The 18340-nt window shown below is 43.4% G+C and overlaps 1 protein-coding gene across 10 annotated transcripts in view; it reads left to right on the top strand.

Annotated features, from left to right (window-relative positions):
* The window catches only part of CTCF (CCCTC-binding factor), a 34091-nt gene extending 19394 nt beyond the window's left edge, over nt 1-14697 (top strand). For 8 of the 10 annotated variants that reach the window (XM_026856933.1, XM_026856930.1, XM_026856923.1 and 5 more), the window contains 10 exons: nt 858-1650; nt 2308-2478; nt 3343-3476; nt 4941-5061; nt 5885-6034; nt 7392-7552; nt 7953-8135; nt 8538-8673; nt 11989-12156; nt 13133-14697. In XM_026856933.1, coding sequence (XP_026712734.1) covers nt 870-1650; nt 2308-2478; nt 3343-3476; nt 4941-5061; nt 5885-6034; nt 7392-7552; nt 7953-8135; nt 8538-8673; nt 11989-12156; nt 13133-13314 — 2187 coding nt within the window. In that variant the 5' untranslated portion in view covers nt 858-869 and the 3' untranslated portion in view covers nt 13315-14697. The remainder of the gene's footprint in view (nt 1-857; nt 1651-2307; nt 2479-3342; nt 3477-4940; nt 5062-5884; nt 6035-7391; nt 7553-7952; nt 8136-8537; nt 8674-11988; nt 12157-13132) is intronic. The other 2 variants (XM_026856928.1, XM_026856929.1) reach the window with 1 other exon arrangement.
* The last annotated feature ends 3643 nt before the right edge of the window (nt 14698-18340 follow it).

Raw genomic sequence — 18340 nt, 5'->3', positions numbered from 1 at the left:
GCTTCAGTATTGTTTGTTTATGACTACGTGGGCAGTTTTAACTCAGGTATCATGAGAAATCTAATTTGAATCCACATGATTTAAATCGAAGTAAAATTTTACCTGAGTCTTGCTGCATGCTGCATCTTGTTCAGCCCGAAGAGGGCACTGTGCATCATCCTCTGCTCTGCTCAGGGGCCAGGCGGTGCCCAGAAGTGGGAGCAGGAGTTGAACCATTCTGCTTACAAGAAATGTACTTGACTAACTCGATTATGTCCTTTTTTTGTTGTTTTGTTATTCAGAGAAGTTTAAGCGTACAGGAAGAATCAGCTGTTTGATATGAAGCCAGTGAGACTTAAGTTCTTGTGCTCCATTCTTAGTGCTTTTTCTTCCTGGAAAAGTTCTGCAGTTCTTAAATGTAACAATTTGTTTAAGGTTGACTTTTTACTTTTAACAGTATGTTATTTTCATATCTTTAAAATTTGTAGCCAAAGACTGCCTCTGATATTGCTAAGCTACGTGAAGTGACTAAACCAGCTCAATAAGGAATGATAATGCTGTACATCTTGCCTGTGGGATTTGTGGTCTTTGAGAAACTGGAACATGCATATCACTTAATCTCTCTTCCTTACTTTCCTTCCTTTGAAAGAAACTGGTACAGTTGTCTCACTTGAGACAGTGTTCTGTGATTGCCTTGGTTTACAGTGGTAGGCTAGTGGAGACCTACAGCTCTCAAATCCTGTTTTCTGAATATGATAGCAATACGTTGGTGCTGTTGAGCTTTTTTTTTTCAGTTAGGCCTCTTGTCCCTCTCTGGGATTTGTGCAGTTGTTAAAATACATTGATGGCATACAGCATTCATTCTCTTGTTTTTACAGCAGGAAGGTGAAATGGAAGGTGAGGCAGTTGAAGCTATTGTGGAGGAATCAGAAACATTTATTAAGGGGAAGGAGAGAAAAACCTATCAAAGACGCCGTGAAGGTGGGCAGGACGACGATGCTTGTCATATACCACCAAACCAAGCAGATGGAGGTGAAGTAGTGCAGGACGTCAGCAGTGGTGTGCAGATGGTGATGATGGAACAGCTGGATCCAACTCTTCTTCAAATGAAGACTGAAGTAATGGAAGGTGCAGTGCCTCAAGAAACAGAGGCTACGGTGGATGACACGCAGATCATAACACTTCAGGTTGTTAATATGGAAGAGCAGCCTATAAACCTTGGTGAGCTTCAGCTGGTCCAAGTACCTGTACCAGTGACTGTTCCTGTTGCCACCACATCTGTGGAAGAGCTTCAGGGAGCTTATGAAAATGAGGTTTCCAAAGGAGGCCTGCAAGAGGGAGAGCCCATGATCTGTCACACCCTCCCTTTACCAGAAGGCTTCCAAGTAGTGAAAGTGGGTGCAAATGGTGAGGTGGAGACACTGGAGCAAGGTGAACTTCAGCCACAGGAAGATCCCAATTGGCAAAAAGATCCAGACTATCAGCCACCAGCCAAAAAAACAAAGAAAAACAAAAAGAGTAAGCTTCGCTACACTGAGGAAGGCAAAGATGTGGATGTTTCTGTGTATGACTTTGAAGAGGAGCAGCAGGAGGGTTTGTTGTCTGAGGTCAATGCGGAAAAGGTGGTGGGCAATATGAAGCCACCTAAACCAACAAAAATTAAAAAGAAAGGTAAGCTTCCCATCTTCAAGTGGATTTTGAAAATGTATTTATTGTGGTGGGACCTTGCAATATGATTGAAGTGACTGACTAGATGAAAGTGGGAGGAAAGCAGACGTGCCCAGTGTCACTTACTCTTTATATAGTAGTGCTCAGCTCTATTGTTTCTTGAGCAAACCTTCCATCTAGGCTATAAAGGAGCTAATTTTCCTCAAGTGTGATGCTGTGGCACTAGTATTCCCATAGCTACAATTGAAAAAAATCTTCTCTTTGCTGTAATAAATATATAAGAGTTTGTGTACACATAGTTTACATCAGGAACCAACAGTATAATTAATTCTGTGGGATTTTTTCCTAACCAATTGCTGGGTAAGTTAGATGGTGCAAAATACGGAAATAAGTATGTTTGACTTTTAATAAAACTGTAAGTTAAGGAACCCTTTTTAGAGTAGAAAAGGAACATTGAGTGCTGGCATACTAATGAAAATTGAAGCCAAGCCAGCCATAGGCAATGACTGTTGCTAAGGATATGCAGTTGGATTTAATGGGACACAGTGGTTCCTTGTAGTAGTTACACCTCCAAGAATCTTTCCTTTTCCCTGCTGATCTCTTCTGTTACGCAGTAGACCACAGAACTGTCAAGTGTAAAGATATTTCCTTCATGGCTAGGTGTAAAGAAGACATTCCAGTGTGAACTGTGCAGTTACACTTGTCCACGTCGTTCCAACTTGGACCGCCACATGAAAAGCCACACTGATGAAAGACCACATAAGTGCCATCTCTGTGGCAGGGCTTTCCGGACAGTCACGTTGCTGAGGAACCACCTCAACACTCACACAGGTACTCTTGCTTTTGTGTACACTGTTTTTGTAGGATCTGCTCTGTCATTAGAACAGATACAAAACCAGGATGGATCTATCTTGAATCTAATTCCTCCTATGGAACAAGCTAAAAAGGAAGAAACCATACAGTGCGGTCATTTTCTCATGCAAATGCAGTAGTTTTCTGCCTGACCAGATCAGGTGCAGAGCTTGCCCTGTACACAGGTATAAAACTGATCCTGGGCTTGATCAGAAATTACTTGAAGTTATAGAAACATTCCGTTTGTCTTGGGCATTAGTACTTGTGTTCTAAGCTTTGTGTTGCTGCCGCTGTTTGCAGAAAAGTAAGGTGAGAATGAGGCTTTAGCTAAACATAAGGGAATTGAGAATAACATAAAAACCTAACCTGGACCAATAAAATTTATGGCTGGAAACTGTAGCACATTTCTGTTGGTTCTTACTAAATTTTCTGGGTATAAAACTACAGGTAATTGAACTGCAATTAAACTTAAGCCTGTTGTGACCTTTATGCCAAAAAATGAATGTAATTCATATCCCTTGTTTTCTCTGCATACTTATATCTAACTGGGTGGTTTGAAATTTGTAGATAACTAAGTGATAAAAAAACAAGGGAGTTTGTTTCCTCACTGAAAAGAGTAATTTTCTTAAGACATTCAGTCCATTAGTTGCCTACACAAGAGTCACAGCTTTTGTATATTATTTGCTGCTCTAATCTTTCAGAACATGAAAACAACGTTGCTAATTCACTCAAAAAAACAACCAACCAAAAAATCCCCAAACCAAACCCTCAAAACTCTCCTATATTTTCTTTTGTCACTAAATCTGAATGTCGTTGTCTTCCTGTTTTGCTGCAAATGATTAGGTACTCGCCCTCACAAGTGCCCAGACTGCGACATGGCCTTTGTGACCAGTGGAGAGTTGGTTCGGCATCGCCGCTACAAACATACCCATGAGAAACCATTCAAATGTTCAATGTGTGATTATGCTAGTGTGGAGGTAAGTTAGTTAGTTAATTGTTGCAGCACTGAATATTTCCTTGTACGTTTCAAAGCTTGTTCACCATCTGCTATAAACTCTGTTCTTAGGCATTTCCTCTCTGGCCATTTGCTTAAAAGGCTCTGAGAAAAAAAAAAAAAAAAAGCTAGAAATCAGATCTGTTCTTGGAAGCAAATGGTGGGGTTTCCTCACTTAATGAGAACACAGTGTGAGAGCATTTATGCATATAAATCTTAGGCGATACCCATTTCCTCTTTGGAGACAATAATTGTTATCATTGTTTCTTAAATTAGTTGTCTGTTAAGATGATTGCAGGAATTGTGGCATGCTCCATGTTGGAGGCAGCCATCTCCTGCTGCAGTAGACTTTGAGACTAGATGTGCCCTCCTGCTTTAGAAATGTGCATTCTGCATATTATCTGTTCATGCCATTAAGGTGATTGTAGCCAAGACTGAGCCTTTGCCTCAATATTGGTGGAAAAACAGCTTTTCTAATATTGGATGATTGTCTAAATTGATCAGGTAAATTAAGCTTCCTTGAATGATCTCCCCTGTGCAGTATTGTTACTTAATGCTACAGGACAGCCTTTATATTGTGGTAGGAAATTTGAGCAAGATGATGAGCAACATTTTTTTTTTTTTTTTAAATGGGATGTGCAGTGGAAGAAGGCTCCAGTGGGGAGAGGTTCTGTAGGGGCTTTGGGCTTCTTTTTTCTACCCATACTGTGGCTGCAGTGCTGTAATTCCAGGCCCTGTTGTTTGAGCTGAATAAATTGTGTTGTAGTGGTTTTCAGAGCATGAGTTAGGAAAGAATAACTAAGTTGGTCTGTATGTGAGCGCTTGTTGAATTTTGTAGATAAAGATTGGTGATTAAGCAGCATAGTCATGTTTGAGCAGAAGATGCCTTAACGTTTGTGTTCATGCTGACCTTTAAGCTAGGTCTGTGCTTTCTAGATAAAAGCAGGAGAGGAAAGGAATTAAGTCACCTTGTTGATTGTAGGACTAAATTTTTTGTTGTTTTTGGTAAGAAATTGATTTATCCCTCTCAAAGTAAACAGCGAGAACCCAAGAAAGCACCCTGTGGAGAAAAACACAGTGTACAGGGGACACTAACTTGCATGCTTTCCCAAAACACTTTCTTGTATCTCTCCAGGATACTTTCAAATTTTAGCATGTCTTCAGATGCTGAGATGGTTGAAAACAGTAAGGTGAGCACAAGGTGCTAAAGCAGGCTCACTAAATGTAGAAACAAGCATCAGGGAAGCCTGAGAATGACGTTCGGAGGTGAAGTAGAGTGGACAGGAGCGAGTGGCTATGTGCAGTGCAAAAATAGTATTAAAACATGCTTGTTTGGGTTAGTGGCAAGATAAAAGTAGACTGTCTTAAACTCTTGACTGATATATTGTACTTTCGGCAATCTGACCTGCTCATCTATGCTAACGTAAGTCTTTCTCTTGACTTCCAGGTTAGCAAATTGAAACGCCACATTCGTTCTCACACTGGAGAGCGTCCGTTCCAGTGCAGCCTGTGCAGCTATGCCAGCAGGGATACCTACAAACTGAAGAGGCACATGAGGACCCACTCTGGTACTGATGCCATGTTTGTGTAGTGTGTTGGTTTATGTTTTAATATTAGAGTGCCGAGACTGTGCACAATACCCGTGCTAACACTCTTGATGAACACTCTGCAGAAGAAATACTATTTTGTAGTTTAATATAAAACTTTTATATCTGTAGTTGCAGAGGATGCACCATAATTTGTAAGCACTAGTAAATTCATAACCTGGTAGTAATTACTGTACTGAGAAAAGAGCTTGGAGGATTCTGATTTCCAGTTTGACTGTGAGGTGGTAAAATACAGGTGCTTCGAGTAAGAGCAGAAGAAAGTTTGTTATCAGTGTTCTGCTCTCAGCTGAACTTTTACAGTTTCATGCTTGAGTGTAGTTGTAAAAGTACCTCATGCATGTGATTCATAAACATTCTAAATGTTTTTCTTCTACTGAAGTAATTCTTTAGCACAAAATGTTGCTGGAGTGGCAATTTAGTCATACTGCTAAAATTGAAGGAAATAAAATTCTCTTGCATTGCATTCATTCAGAACCCCCAGCCCCAAAAAATCTGATGCCACATGCTGTCTTCTGGCAGCTTGCATGTTAGGGTTTTCATGCCTTTCTCAGAGTAAGAATGATAATCAAACTTGTTTGCTTAAGGATTTAATTTTTTATAGAAAGATGCATACTGGAGAGAAAACTTCTAGAGAAAGACATTATTGAGCTCTTTCTAGAGTTACTCTTTCTATCAGCTAGCTGACTTTTTAAAGTTCCTGGGAGGTTGTTGTGTTTGGGGTTTCTTGGTGAGATTTCTTTTTAATAAAAGTACTTGTGCTATTTTTTTTCTTCTGCTACCAAAGGAGAGAAGCCATATGAATGTTACATCTGCCATGCTCGCTTCACTCAGAGTGGTACCATGAAGATGCACATTTTGCAGAAGCACACAGAGAATGTGGCCAAATTTCATTGTCCTCACTGTGATACTGTTATAGCAAGAAAGAGTGACTTAGGTATGTATCTCACAGAAGTGGCCATTTGGTGAAGATTCTACAAAACACTTTCCAGAATTAAAGTTCAAATAACCCAACTGCTGTTTCTTTAACCTAGTAGTTCTGGTAACTGTAAAACGTGAAGCACAGGCTTAGATGTGTGGCTTACACTAGCTGCTGCAAACAATAAGCATTCTTGGTTTCTTTTAATTGTTTGAAAATGTAGCATGTTTTCCAAGTGTATGAGTCAAGTTACTGTTTCTAGGCCTATAGATGCAAGGCATTTATTGAACTTGGGCTGAGATTACAACTACATATGGATTGGGGTCTGGAAAACCAAAAGGTCACATGGCTTGACCTCCTGCACATTGGAGGCCATTAAGTTTCATGCAGATATTTTTATCAAGCTAAAAGGTCTGAATTAGACCAAATAGTTTAATTTTCTAGGATGTGGAGCTGTGTGCCTCAGGGTAGGAGAGACTGAGTTGTCACAAAGCCCTGAGACCTTGCAGTAGGAGACTTAGGATATAGGGAGCAGTACCCGGTGTAATTCTGGCAGGCAGGCTCTCTTATGTTCTACAAGAAGGTGAAAAATAATATCACACCCAGAGCAGCTGAGGAGAAGGAAGAAGCCACGATTTGGCAGAACTTTCTGTCTATAAACAGAATATCACCCAAGTAATGGGAAGGCAGGCTCCCTTCCAATAAAGACAAGTGTAAAGTGCTACAGTGAGAGGCAGTTTGAGAGGCTGGCAGTCAGTTGATATAAGGAGCAAATGAGCTGATTTACAACAGAGGAAAACTGATGTTAGCTATGTACAATTTTTCTTCTAATAATCCTTTAGTCTACTCTAAGCTACCTTGTGCAGCTGTGGTATGCTTTTAGTTGGAGGATTTTAACGAAGTGACTAAAACCTCTGTTGGGGATTATCTGCTGGTATCCCTGTTGCCTTCTAGTCATGTCGCTCTGACTGCTAATCCTGCAGAAAATCCTGTTTTCCCCTAGTGTATTACCTGGCTTCTGGCTGCATTCAGGCAGTTGAGAGTAGTCTTAAACATAACAGTTTGCAAGACACTTTAGTTTGACAATCATACTCTTTCAAATGGAAGTGTACTGTATTAGCACAGATTGTTAATAACCAAATCTAGAATCCTGTGGCAAAGCTTGATGGGAGTTTTTCTGCAAGATCATTCTGTCTAGAAATTGTTCTGGTTGCTTTTAATTGAAAGTCTTCTAGGTTTTTGGTAGAATCCTAAATTAACTATTTCACTTTTTTTGCCCTGAGCTCAAGAGTATGTGGAGGGAGATTGCTGAGGGAACTGTAGGCTAAGTATTTCATGCTTGGTTGGTTGAAGCCTCTGATTCTTTTGCTCCTAGGTGTCCATTTGCGAAAGCAGCATTCCTACATCGAACAGGGCAAGAAGTGTCGCTATTGTGATGCTGTGTTTCATGAACGGTATGCCCTCATACAGCATCAAAAGTCTCACAAGAATGAGAAGCGCTTCAAGTGTGACCAGTGCGATTATGCATGCAGACAGGTAAGCTGGAGGGACCGGCACCCCTTAGGAATGTAAGAACAGGAGCTAAAAATATGAAGTGGAAATCTTAGCTGTTAAGTTGGACCAGCTGTCAAGATCAAATTCGCTCTCTGTTTTTTGAAGAGTGTGAAGGAAAGTTCAGTGGCCTTTGCTTCTTGATGGTGTAGCGTTCCCCTGTAGAGAGATGTATCTGTTGACAAAGGACTAAGATTCTATATAGGATGGAAGTAGCTAGGACTGAATATGCCATCAGTCAAGATGGTCTCACGTTCCTGTGGAGTCATCCTTTCCATGACATTAAGGAGAAAACTTTGGCCTTCTTGTAGCTGAAAATTTGCTCTTCTGTATCCCTGTATCTGAGTTCTCAGGTTACTTTTACTGTCTTGCTTGTCCCTGCCAGGAGCGACACATGGTCATGCATAAACGGACCCATACTGGAGAAAAGCCTTATGCCTGTAGCCATTGTGACAAAACCTTCCGTCAGAAACAGCTCCTTGATATGCACTTCAAACGATACCATGATCCCAACTTTGTCCCTGCTGCCTTTGTCTGTTCCAAGTGTGGCAAAACATTCACTCGCAGGGTAAGGAAGTATACTGTTTTGAATTGGGGGCTTTTAGGGTGGAGTGAGGCATTTGGCCAAGGGAAGAGGAACGTGTTTACCCAAAAGGAAGGCTGAGTGAGGTACAGGGCACAATACTGACCTCTTAAAAACAGCACTTCTTTGAGAGGAAGAGACAGGGGAACACCTGGTATAATTCAGAATTATTATTAACATATTGGCATTGACATCATGAACAATGTAAAACTACAACTTTATGAATAAAAATCAGTGAAATTTACCCAGTTCCCCTTAATAGTCTTCCTTAAAAAAAAAAAAAAGACATTACCAGAAATGTGTTTGAAAATACAGAGCCAGGATATCTGATCTTGAATTAAATGCATGTTGTATTTTTTGTTGTGTTTTTTCTCTTCCACTGAGTAGAACACAATGGCCAGACATGCTGATAACTGCTCTGGCCTAGATGGTGGAGAAGGAGAGAATGGAGGAGAGACAAAGAAGGGCAAACGTGGACGAAAGAGAAAGATGCGGTCTAAGAAAGAAGATTCCTCTGATAGTGGTAAGAAACAGCTTGGTGCATTCTGAGAATTACAGGCCTGTGATTCGCTCTGTGTGTTAGCTCTTAGTTTGCCTGTTCTTCAGGTTTGTTCTGGCACTTGCAATGCTTTTATCTAGTTGGCAAGCAAAAAAATGATAGTACATGGCCAAGTATAGAGGTGACTGCCTGTGAGGGATAATATAGATTCTGCTGTCTCGGGCCTTTTCCAAGACAGAGTAGTTGAAAAAACACTGTCTGACACCCCTTGCCTAGGCTGTGTAGTTCCTGTCCTGCCAAATCTTCAGTGTGTAAAATTCTCTGGTAATGTTTTCAGTGTCCTGAAAGAAACCGTGTGTTTCTGTGCTGCGCTGCTATGAAATGGAACACGTGCCTGCTCCAGCGCTGCCGCGTCACACGCAGCGTGTCTGCACAGCCCCGCTGCTGAATAGCTTGGCTGCTTCTGTGGCTGTCAGCATCCAAGAGAATGGTGGATGTAGTGCTGGCCATCTGTGGACTGTTGTGAAGGGCCTGCTGAGACAAAGGATTAAGGAGCTGGTGGTGTCTTCTGCTTCACATGTATGCTGGTATTGAGAAGATGGCTTTGGAGGGGCTCCTCTGACTTCATGGACAGTGTGCCAGAACATGGGTTGGGTGTAATTTGTAACAGGGCAGCTGCTGCCTGCAGGCTTCTCCAGAACAGAAACTGTTGCAGCAAACAGTGATCACCTTCACTGCAATTATTTGTGAAGGAAATTGGCCCTAGTAGAGGGGAAAACTTAGCCATATCTTCAGCAGGAAAATCCAAGTAAGAGTCTCAAGACCAACCAGTTAAAAGATTCTGCAAAAGCAGTATTGCTGATGAGTCTTCTATGTGGCGTGCTTTATGTAATTAATTAAAGGTGTAGGTTGGAAAACAGGGATCTTACACATTCTCTAGCCAGAATCTGGAGTTCTGATGTGGCAGACAGGTTTTATAGGATGAGTATGGTCAAATGGCTTAGGCAAACTTCGACTGCAGAAACTGTAGAAATAAGTGCTTAATCTCATGTTTGTAAAGATATTTGAAAAAATGTGTTACAATCAGTTGAATAGAGCATGTGTAAGTAATTGTTCATTTAAAATATGAAAAGGTCATGGAGGCAGAGTAAAATAACTGCCTTGATGGAAGGTGATTCAAAATGTGGGATTCTGGAGTATCTAATTTTTAATATCTGATTTGTAGGCTTTTGGGGAGTTTAGCTTATTCTAGCCCAAATTCCATTTAGCTGGTATAGTCTGGGTTCAAAACGGGGTTTTTTGGTCAAAAGTCACGCTTGTTAGGTGAACTGATTATGAACATTGTATGATTGTGGCTTAGACACTGTAACTGAGAATTCCTTAAGCCTTGGATGAGTTGACGTCTGGGTTGAGTTCTTCAGGAGTCATTTGATAGATGTGAATGACTGGTGTGAGCTGAGCAGCAGTAAGAAAGAGGTCCTAACCATGTTCTCTGGAGAGTTGTGTTATTCAGTGTTGTTTTTATCTCTAGATCTGCAGTTTCATGAGTTCTGGCAACTGCTAAATATCTAAAAATGGTGAGCAAAGCTGTGACCTATCTCGTGCTAATGGGAAAAATACCAGATAGCAAATGATTAGTAGTGTCTCCCATCTGGCCTGTCTGCCCAACATTAGACAGACTGTTAGTTGATAGACATTGAGTTGAAGAGGGGAGTGTAAAGAAGCTCTAAAAAGGTGGGACCTGAAAAATCTAACAAATGAAAGAAATTCGGCTTGGGGAATATTCCTTGAGTGACAGTGTAAAATAATGCAGCATATACATGCCTCAGTGTATGCAAGGGAGATTGTTTGCATTTTTTTCCCCCCTTCAGTCAAGTAAACAGAAGCATGCATTGTGCTGTGGCCTTTTGTTCGTGAGTGAAGCTGCTTTTCTGTGCAGTGGACACCCTTACAGATTCAAGGGCAATCATTTTGCTGTCCAAACAGTATTACCCTATTCAACATGTCTTACTGCTTTTTGTCTGCTTTGATTTTGCCCAAGGCATTGTGAACGTGTTGATGGTGCTAACCTAGTAATTTTAACAAGTTTTCCAAAGAATGAAGTGTAGAGCAATAAGCTCAGATAACAACAAGTTGCAAAAAACCCCACAGCTTGCCATGAGGACTGTTGGACTTGAATCAGCTCTGAAATGCAATGAGTTGCAAATCATTGATGTGAATGGGAGGTGCAATCATAAATTCATTTTAGTAGACAGACCTTCATAAATATACTGTGTTAGACCTGTCCTGCCTCTGAAGGAGGGAAGTCTTGGGGAAGATCCTTTTGCTTGCTGCTTGGTAAACCGCATGCTGATGGCCCTGGAAAGCATGGTGAGTGGTCTGCAGACCTGTGCTCACCCAAAATGCTTCAGAACTCCCCAGTTCTGTGTGGTTCTGCCATATTCAACTTGAGATTTTAAGGTTTGGACATAAATCTAGTGTCTGGGAGCTGCCACTGTGGTTTTCAATCCACTTAACAGAAGAAGACTGAAGTTTGAGGGCTGAGAGACTTGCTCTGGGGTCCCTCTTGAGTTCTAGCGTTTCATAGTAGCCACTGCAGTGTATCTATCACTATTTACATGTGACTGGCCCCTTTTATCCTCTTACCCCTCTGTTTTTCCCAAATGTACTCCTCTCCAAATCACCTCAGCCCCTCCCCTAAGCATCCCACAAGTAGCCCCCTGTGATCCAAAACTGCCTTTCCCCTGCTTCCCATTACATTTCCCACCCCCAGCCAGCAATTCTCCCATACCCCTTAGTCTGACAGGTGATGTGGAGAGCTGCTCCCAGTGACTTGCTGTGGTGGGTTTCCCACCTGGATGCTGGGGCTGATGGCTCTCCTGGGAGTGTCCCAGACAAGATGTTTGTTCCTAAGAAGTCGTTGATTTGGGTTCCCACTTTCCATTGTGCACCCCTGTGCGCCTCTGGGTTGTGCAGGTGGGGCTTTGGTGGACTGATGGCTCCTCTTTTGGGCTTGGGAGCAGCCCAGCAGTGTATTATTTGGTCTCACTCTTGCCATTGTGTCTCTGAGCTCCTTTTTGATGTGCAGAGGCGCTTTTGTTGCATAACCTAACATAATTAGGTTTCCTTTTGCTTTCTGAAAGACAACTTGTTCTCTCTAATGTGAGGGTACCAGACTGACAGTCTGTTACCACTTGCTTCTTGACAAAGGCCTTGTTTGCTGCCTTGCTCATCAGAGTTGACTCCTTTTGGATGAGCATTTGATGGTGGTTCTCTGCAGATGAATTTGTTTCGTTCTTGTTTAAACTGAAGACTTACCTAATACAATGTTTCTTACAGAGGAAAATGCTGAACCAGATTTGGATGATAATGAAGATGAGGAGGAGACAGCAGTAGAAATTGAGGCTGAACCAGAAGTCGAGCAAGAGGCTCCTGCACCACCTCCCAGTAAGAAGAGAAGAGGAAGACCACCAGGCAAAGCTGCCACCCAACCAAAACAATCCCAGCGTAAGTCACTAATTGAAGTTTTTTGTTATACTGCTTGTCTGAACTGCTTTATCCTTGGGTTTGGCAGTTTTTGTAGAACAGATTCCCTCAAGTGAGCTTATTTACAAAGTAGATAACTATACTTGTCTCTGCTGAGAACTCACCTTTTAGATAAAACTTGTTGCAGGGGTTTCCTGTTTGAGGAAACAGCCACTTCAAACTGCTGAAAGAAGACATTATTTTTCCTTTAGTATTATCCCATTTCATAGACATGCAAATTGCTCACTTCTTTTTGCACCAGTTATGGTGTCTTTACTAGAGTGCAGTACTATAGTAAAGCAACTGTTAGTACAATTACCATGCTACTCTTACCCGTGTAGACTTCTGTAGGTATCACCACAAATATGTTTTAGGCCTGTAGTTCTCAGCATAGCATCAGTGCAGATGTCATTTCAACTCTACAGAATTTTCTCTATAAGAATAGGCATCAGTGATGGTGAAAAGTCTGAGTAAATATGTTCTAGGAACAAAGCAGGAAGGACAGATTTGTTCCTTCAAGGGGTAATGGCTTCCTCGATGGCTTGCCTGTCTGCTCAGTGCTACAAGTGCAGCCTGTGTCCTTAGAATTACAGCCTTTGCAAATATGCTGAATTTGTCACTGGTGTTACTGGGTTCTGCTGAATTTGAATTTTTGCCCATACATTGATAATGATCTCTACAAAATCCATTGTTTGAATAATGTCTTAATACCAAGAGGCATACTGGAACTGTTGTGGTAGCACATCTTCATGTAGGGGTGAGGAGGTAGATGCTTGATACTTGGATGAATAGCACAGGTTGAATCGCTCCCCACTGATGTGGGAATGAGAGTTGTGGGCCCCACCTTCCCTTTCTGTGGAAGAGTCTCATGTATCTACTTATTGCAGGCCAGCTCTGGAACCAGTAAAAAAAAAATCTGTTGTTTCCCCCCCTCCTGCTTTGTTTTCTGCCCTTCTAGCTGCAGCAATCATTCAGGTTGAAGACCAGAACACTGGTGAAATTGAGAATATTATAGTTGAAGTAAAGAAAGAACCTGATGCAGAAACAGCAGAGGAAGAGGAGGAAGCTCAGCCTGCTGTAGTGGAAGCTCCCAATGGAGACCTCACTCCTGAGATGATTCTCAGCATGATGGACCGGTGATGGAGGAAGATCACGCTGGCTGACTGAACTGGCCTGGGCTGTGTTTAAGCGGCTCAAATCTATTTTTCCTTTTACCTTTTTTCTTGGCTTTGGGAAATGCATCATTTTAGACCATTTTACCAAACATATTGGGAAATAAAACTTCAAAATGATGTTAGAATGTGATTTAACTAGAACTTGCTGTTTTATGTTAGCATTACAGGATCATGGAACATTAGGAAATATTTTGGAGTCCTTGAGGGTTTCCTGTGAGATGCTTGATTTAGTTTTGCTCTGAACTGCATTGTAAAGCTGGTCTGAGGGCCGTGTTTACATGCACCATGTTTTAATATACAAAAGTGGGAAGCCTTGACTAGAGTATGTGGTAAACCACTCCGGACTTGCCCTTCCACTTCCCAGAGTCCTTGAGCCTCTTTCTCTCAGTAGTGTTTTTAACTGTAAATGCAGACTTGGGAGGGTTCTAGACTTTTAAAATGTTTTTTGCTTTTCCCCACTGACTAGCTCCGGTTCTCCAAGTCGGCTGCACACGGTAGTTTTGGCATGCTCCAACTGGTTTCTGTCCTTAATATGCTTTGCTTTCTGCAAAGCATTTCTGTAATGGTCAAGCTTGTAAATAACTTTTTTTTACATTTTAATCTTTTTCCATTAATTAAGAGGTATGCAAAAACGCAGTTTAAATAAACCCCAGTATTTTAATTCCTTTCAAACTGAGTGACAAGAGAATTGATAGAGTGTAAATGTTGGAAAAGCTGTTGATAACCAATCATGTAGAGAAGAAACATACCCAGACTATTGCTTTTAGAACAAGAGAAACCCACACGTGAAATCTGGTTTTGAAGCACACAAAACTGGGATTTGAAACATATATAATTAACCTTCTTTTTTGAGTTATAATTTCACGACTACATTTTCTTTGCTCTATCTTGTAGTTGTATTTTGTGTTTATGAATCCTATGTTAAAGCAGAAGTGGTGATTTATAAGTGGGTCACTGCAGCCCTCAAAACCTGGGCCAGGAAATTTTAATAGGTCAGTAACTACACAATTTTGGATCTCTGATAAAGACAAAAAAGGAATAATGTGAAATACAAATGATGCCTGTATATGAACTGTCACATGTTAAAATATGTAAGCTTTTTATAGAGCCTCAGTCTTGCTGATTTCAAACAAATTTTTCTTCTATGTATCGCTTTTAAGAGAGCTATCAGTTTAGCTATCAGACTCTAGGTTGATGCATTTTTGTACTTAGCTGTACTGTGTGATATTTTTCATTATTTTAGGAAGCCAACATGGGAAAAAAAATACTGTTATAAAATATGTAATGGGGTTTGAAAGCTGGGAAGGAGAATATACTGCTGTACAGCTAATAAATAATAATGGATTAACATGTGTGCTCATTGGCTGCTTTCTTTGTGTATATTTACGGTGTGACCTGGCAGCGATGCCCAGATGTAAAGCTGCTTCCCGAGCAGGATGCTGCAGGCCTGTGAGCAGGGACCAGCTCTCTTCTCGCTGCGGGTGCTCCCTCTGCCGAGCGCAGCGGGACGTTAACTCGGTGACGTGAAGTCCCGGCGTGCTGGCGCAGGTGAGTGTGCACGGAAACGAGCGCAGTGGCTGCGGCAAGGCCGGGGCAGGGTCCCGTTCCCTCCGGCAGCTCCCCTCTGTAGCGGCGGGGTGTAAGGTGCTCGTGTGGGGGAGCGGGTGAAGGAGGGGTGGTATGAAACGCTCCCCAACATCAGCACTTACAGCTCAAGCAAGGAGTAAGGTCAGAATAGTTGTTGCTTCTGTTTGTTTTGGCTGCGAGTTTAAATGATTACAGCTGATGGTTAAGATGGCAGGAATATTATTTCAATCCCATTCTGTAAAACAGGACTGATGCTTAGGTGGAGTTTATGTGGTGTATCTTAGTTCCCTGTAAAAGCAGTCTAGAGAGCCAGCTGAGAGTAAGCAGTGGGGTAGCTGCCTGTTGTGTGGTCAGGACAGTACTGCCACTGCCTTCAGAACACCAGCTGCTGCAAATGACATACTACTTATTGAAAAGGAAATAAAAAGCACAAGAATTGCTAGACTTAATTTCCACTAGATGTTTGGTGTCGTTACCTTTGGTCCTGAGAGATGGTCCTTGAACTTGCCAAGAAAAGCTGTCTGGAGGCTGACATGGAATCCTGAGCAGGATGGAGGCTCGTTTCAGCAGGTGGGAGAGGTAAATGTGAGAGCTGCGTCTGCAAGGAGGAGCCAGGTCTGGCTGCAGAAGCAGACAAATCCTCAAGTGCTTTTGCAGTTGGACAAGGAGCTTGTGCATTTCCAAGCCCAAAGGCACTTCAGGCAGAGGCAGTGCTCTGAAGGAGACACGTTTCTGTGTAAGCCTAGAGCTAGGGAGGCTTTCTGCTGAGCTGGAAAACTGAAGGTGTCCTTGGGATCTCTGAGGAACATCACCATTTCTTAAACCTACCGCTGGCAAGTGAGGTGTGAAGGATGTTGCAGTGGCTTTGTGACTGCCCCAGGGTGTCAGGCTGGCTCTGGCAGGCCCCTCCCTTTGTGTGAGCACTGCTGCAAGACCCCCGTGGGCCGTGGTACCCAGGGTCTGAGTGACCTTGAGGCACGTGTTGCCAGCTCTGATGTTCAGAGGAACTGGAGGAAATGACCGCAGGTGAACAGCTTCATGGCGGGCCGAAATGAAGAGAGCACGGGGTGTATTTGTCAAAGACTAGAGGTGTGGTTGCTCCTGAGTAGTCTCTGATCTGGTGGTGGTGTGTTGTGTCCCTTGGCAGCTCCTGCCCAGCCAGGCACAGCCCACTGCTGCAGCCGGCCTGCGGAGATGAGGCTGGTCTCCAGAGGGCACCACTGGTGGCTTCTGTTGTGCTTATCTGAGAAAATTATTTCTAAGCAGCATTTTATGGTGGACTGACTGCTTTCTGAACTTTCTCCAGAGACCCAAGCAAGGGTTTAGTAGGGATGATAGCAGTCACCCTGTGACCATCCTCCTTTTTCCCTCATCCTTTGGAGTCTGCTTAGTTGACCTGGTTTCTTTATGCTTGCTTGGTCAATACTCCTGTTATGCAGCCTTGTTTTTGTTTGATTTGAGTTGGCACTCCTGCCTTGTCAGGTATCCCTGCCTGTGTGACCCTTTTGCCAGGCTTCTGGTTTGCCTTTGGTTGGAGCTGCTCTGGAGAGATGCAGAGCAATGTCCCAGCCTGCTCCTGAGGATGCGCACCCAGAGCAGCCTCTCAAGTTTGAATGTGCACAGAATATACCTGCCCAACCCCAGTGCTGCTGTTGGCGCTGGAACAGCTGTGCCCCGTGTGCTGGACTGAGTGAAAAGCCAGGGCTAGTATGGATCCAAGGAGCATCACTCCCTTGGCCGAATGCTTGCCCTGGCTCTCGTCTGTAGTGCTTGGGCTGCTGTCCTGAGGGGGGGAGGGACTGGGGCTGGCTCTGCATGACTGCTGCAGCCTGGTAAAGGCTCATTTGGCTTCCAGAGGTTGGGAGCTCACCCAGGTTAGGGGGACTAACTCCTCTCACATTATTAAACTGGGGGCCAAGACCCCTTCTTCAGCAAAAGGTGTCAGACTAGGGGTTTTGTTGATGCAAACCATGGCATGCTTCTGCCTCACGGAGGAAAAATTAATGACCTCTTCTACGCTTTTGTCTTAGCATCCTTGTAGCAGATGATTTTTCAGGTGTAAAGAGGACAAATGCAGATCAGGGGACAGGGCAGAGAGACTAGGGCGGGAGGCAGCTGCTGGCAGAGGTGGGGGAGTGAGGGACACCCTTGGTGGAGCAGTTACTGTCTCCCACGCTGCCCAACTCCTGCAAGGCTCCTGGAAGGTGGGCAGAATCCAGACCAGCGCTGGCATGACTGGGCTCACAGGACTAAACTGTCCTACGCTGTCCAAAGCTGTGTTGGTGGGAGCAGCTACGGTGGATTTGCTGGTCTGAACATGTTTTTAAGAGCATACTGAAAATGGGCCAGAGCTATGCAAAATATAAGGAGGTCTTCAGCAGAATGTCAGTCAAGTGTGGTAGGCAGCCAGCCTGGGCAAGCAGGAAGGTAAAAGGGAAGCACACAGAAAATAGAAGGGGGGACAGGCTGCCTGGAATGAGCAGACATTGTTTGAGTGTGCAGGGATGGAGTCAGGAGAGCCAAAGCTCAGCTGGAGCTGGACTTAGAGAAGCATGTGAAGGACAAAAAGATCAGCTTCTCTATTAAGAAAAGCTTCAGCAGCAGCAGGAAGGCTTTGGAGAAACACAAGCTTGCTCCTTAATGGAGCAGAGGACTTGGTGGCAAAGGATATGGAAAAGACCAAGGTACTCGGTGCTGCTCTTGCCTTGATTTTGGTAGGTGAGGTCTGTATTCAGATCTCCCAGGGCCCAAGCCTAATGGCAGAGTCTGAGAGAAACATCCAGAGGAGCTGAGGAAGCCAGCCAATGTCGTTGCATTCTCTCATCTTTGAAAAGTCCAGTGATCTGGGGAAGTTCATAACACCTAGAAAAAGGCAAATGTCCTACTCATCTTCAAGAGTAAGGAGGACAATCTGGGGAGATACCCCCTTGCATTTTCCAAGGAGGTGGCTGGCTGTGCGGACAAGGGGGGAGCACTGCGTGTTCATCTGGACTTTAGCAAGGCTTTTGACATGGTCTCATGTAGCATCTTTATAGCAGAATTGAAGGCATGGGGGCTGGAGAAGAGGATTATTGGGGGTGTGTGAAACTGGCTGGGCCACCATGCTCAGTGTGGTCAGCAGTAGGGTGTCTAACTTGTTCTTCAGGGATCACTTGTAGGGCCAGCTGGTCCCATCTTAGACCATCCTGGGAGACTGGCATGAGGCTGGTGGAGTCTCCCAGGATGGGTGCCACCAGAGCTCGAGATGGACGAGGAGAGGCCATGGGAGACTGGTGTGACCAGCCTGGAGGAGAGGGAGTGAGTGGGGTCCTTACTGCTGTCTTCAAATAGCTGATGGGAGAGTGTGAAGACTGAGCCAAACCCTTTTAGGTGTCACAGTGAGAGGGCAAGAGGCAATGGAGACA

This window comes from Athene cunicularia, assembly GCF_003259725.1.
Source record: "Athene cunicularia isolate RWA chromosome 11 unlocalized genomic scaffold, athCun1 chr11_part1, whole genome shotgun sequence".
Lineage (NCBI taxonomy): Eukaryota > Metazoa > Chordata > Aves > Strigiformes > Strigidae > Athene > Athene cunicularia.
The sequence above is the reverse complement of the archived record's forward strand: the minus strand, read 5'-3'. Positions and strand labels throughout refer to the sequence as shown.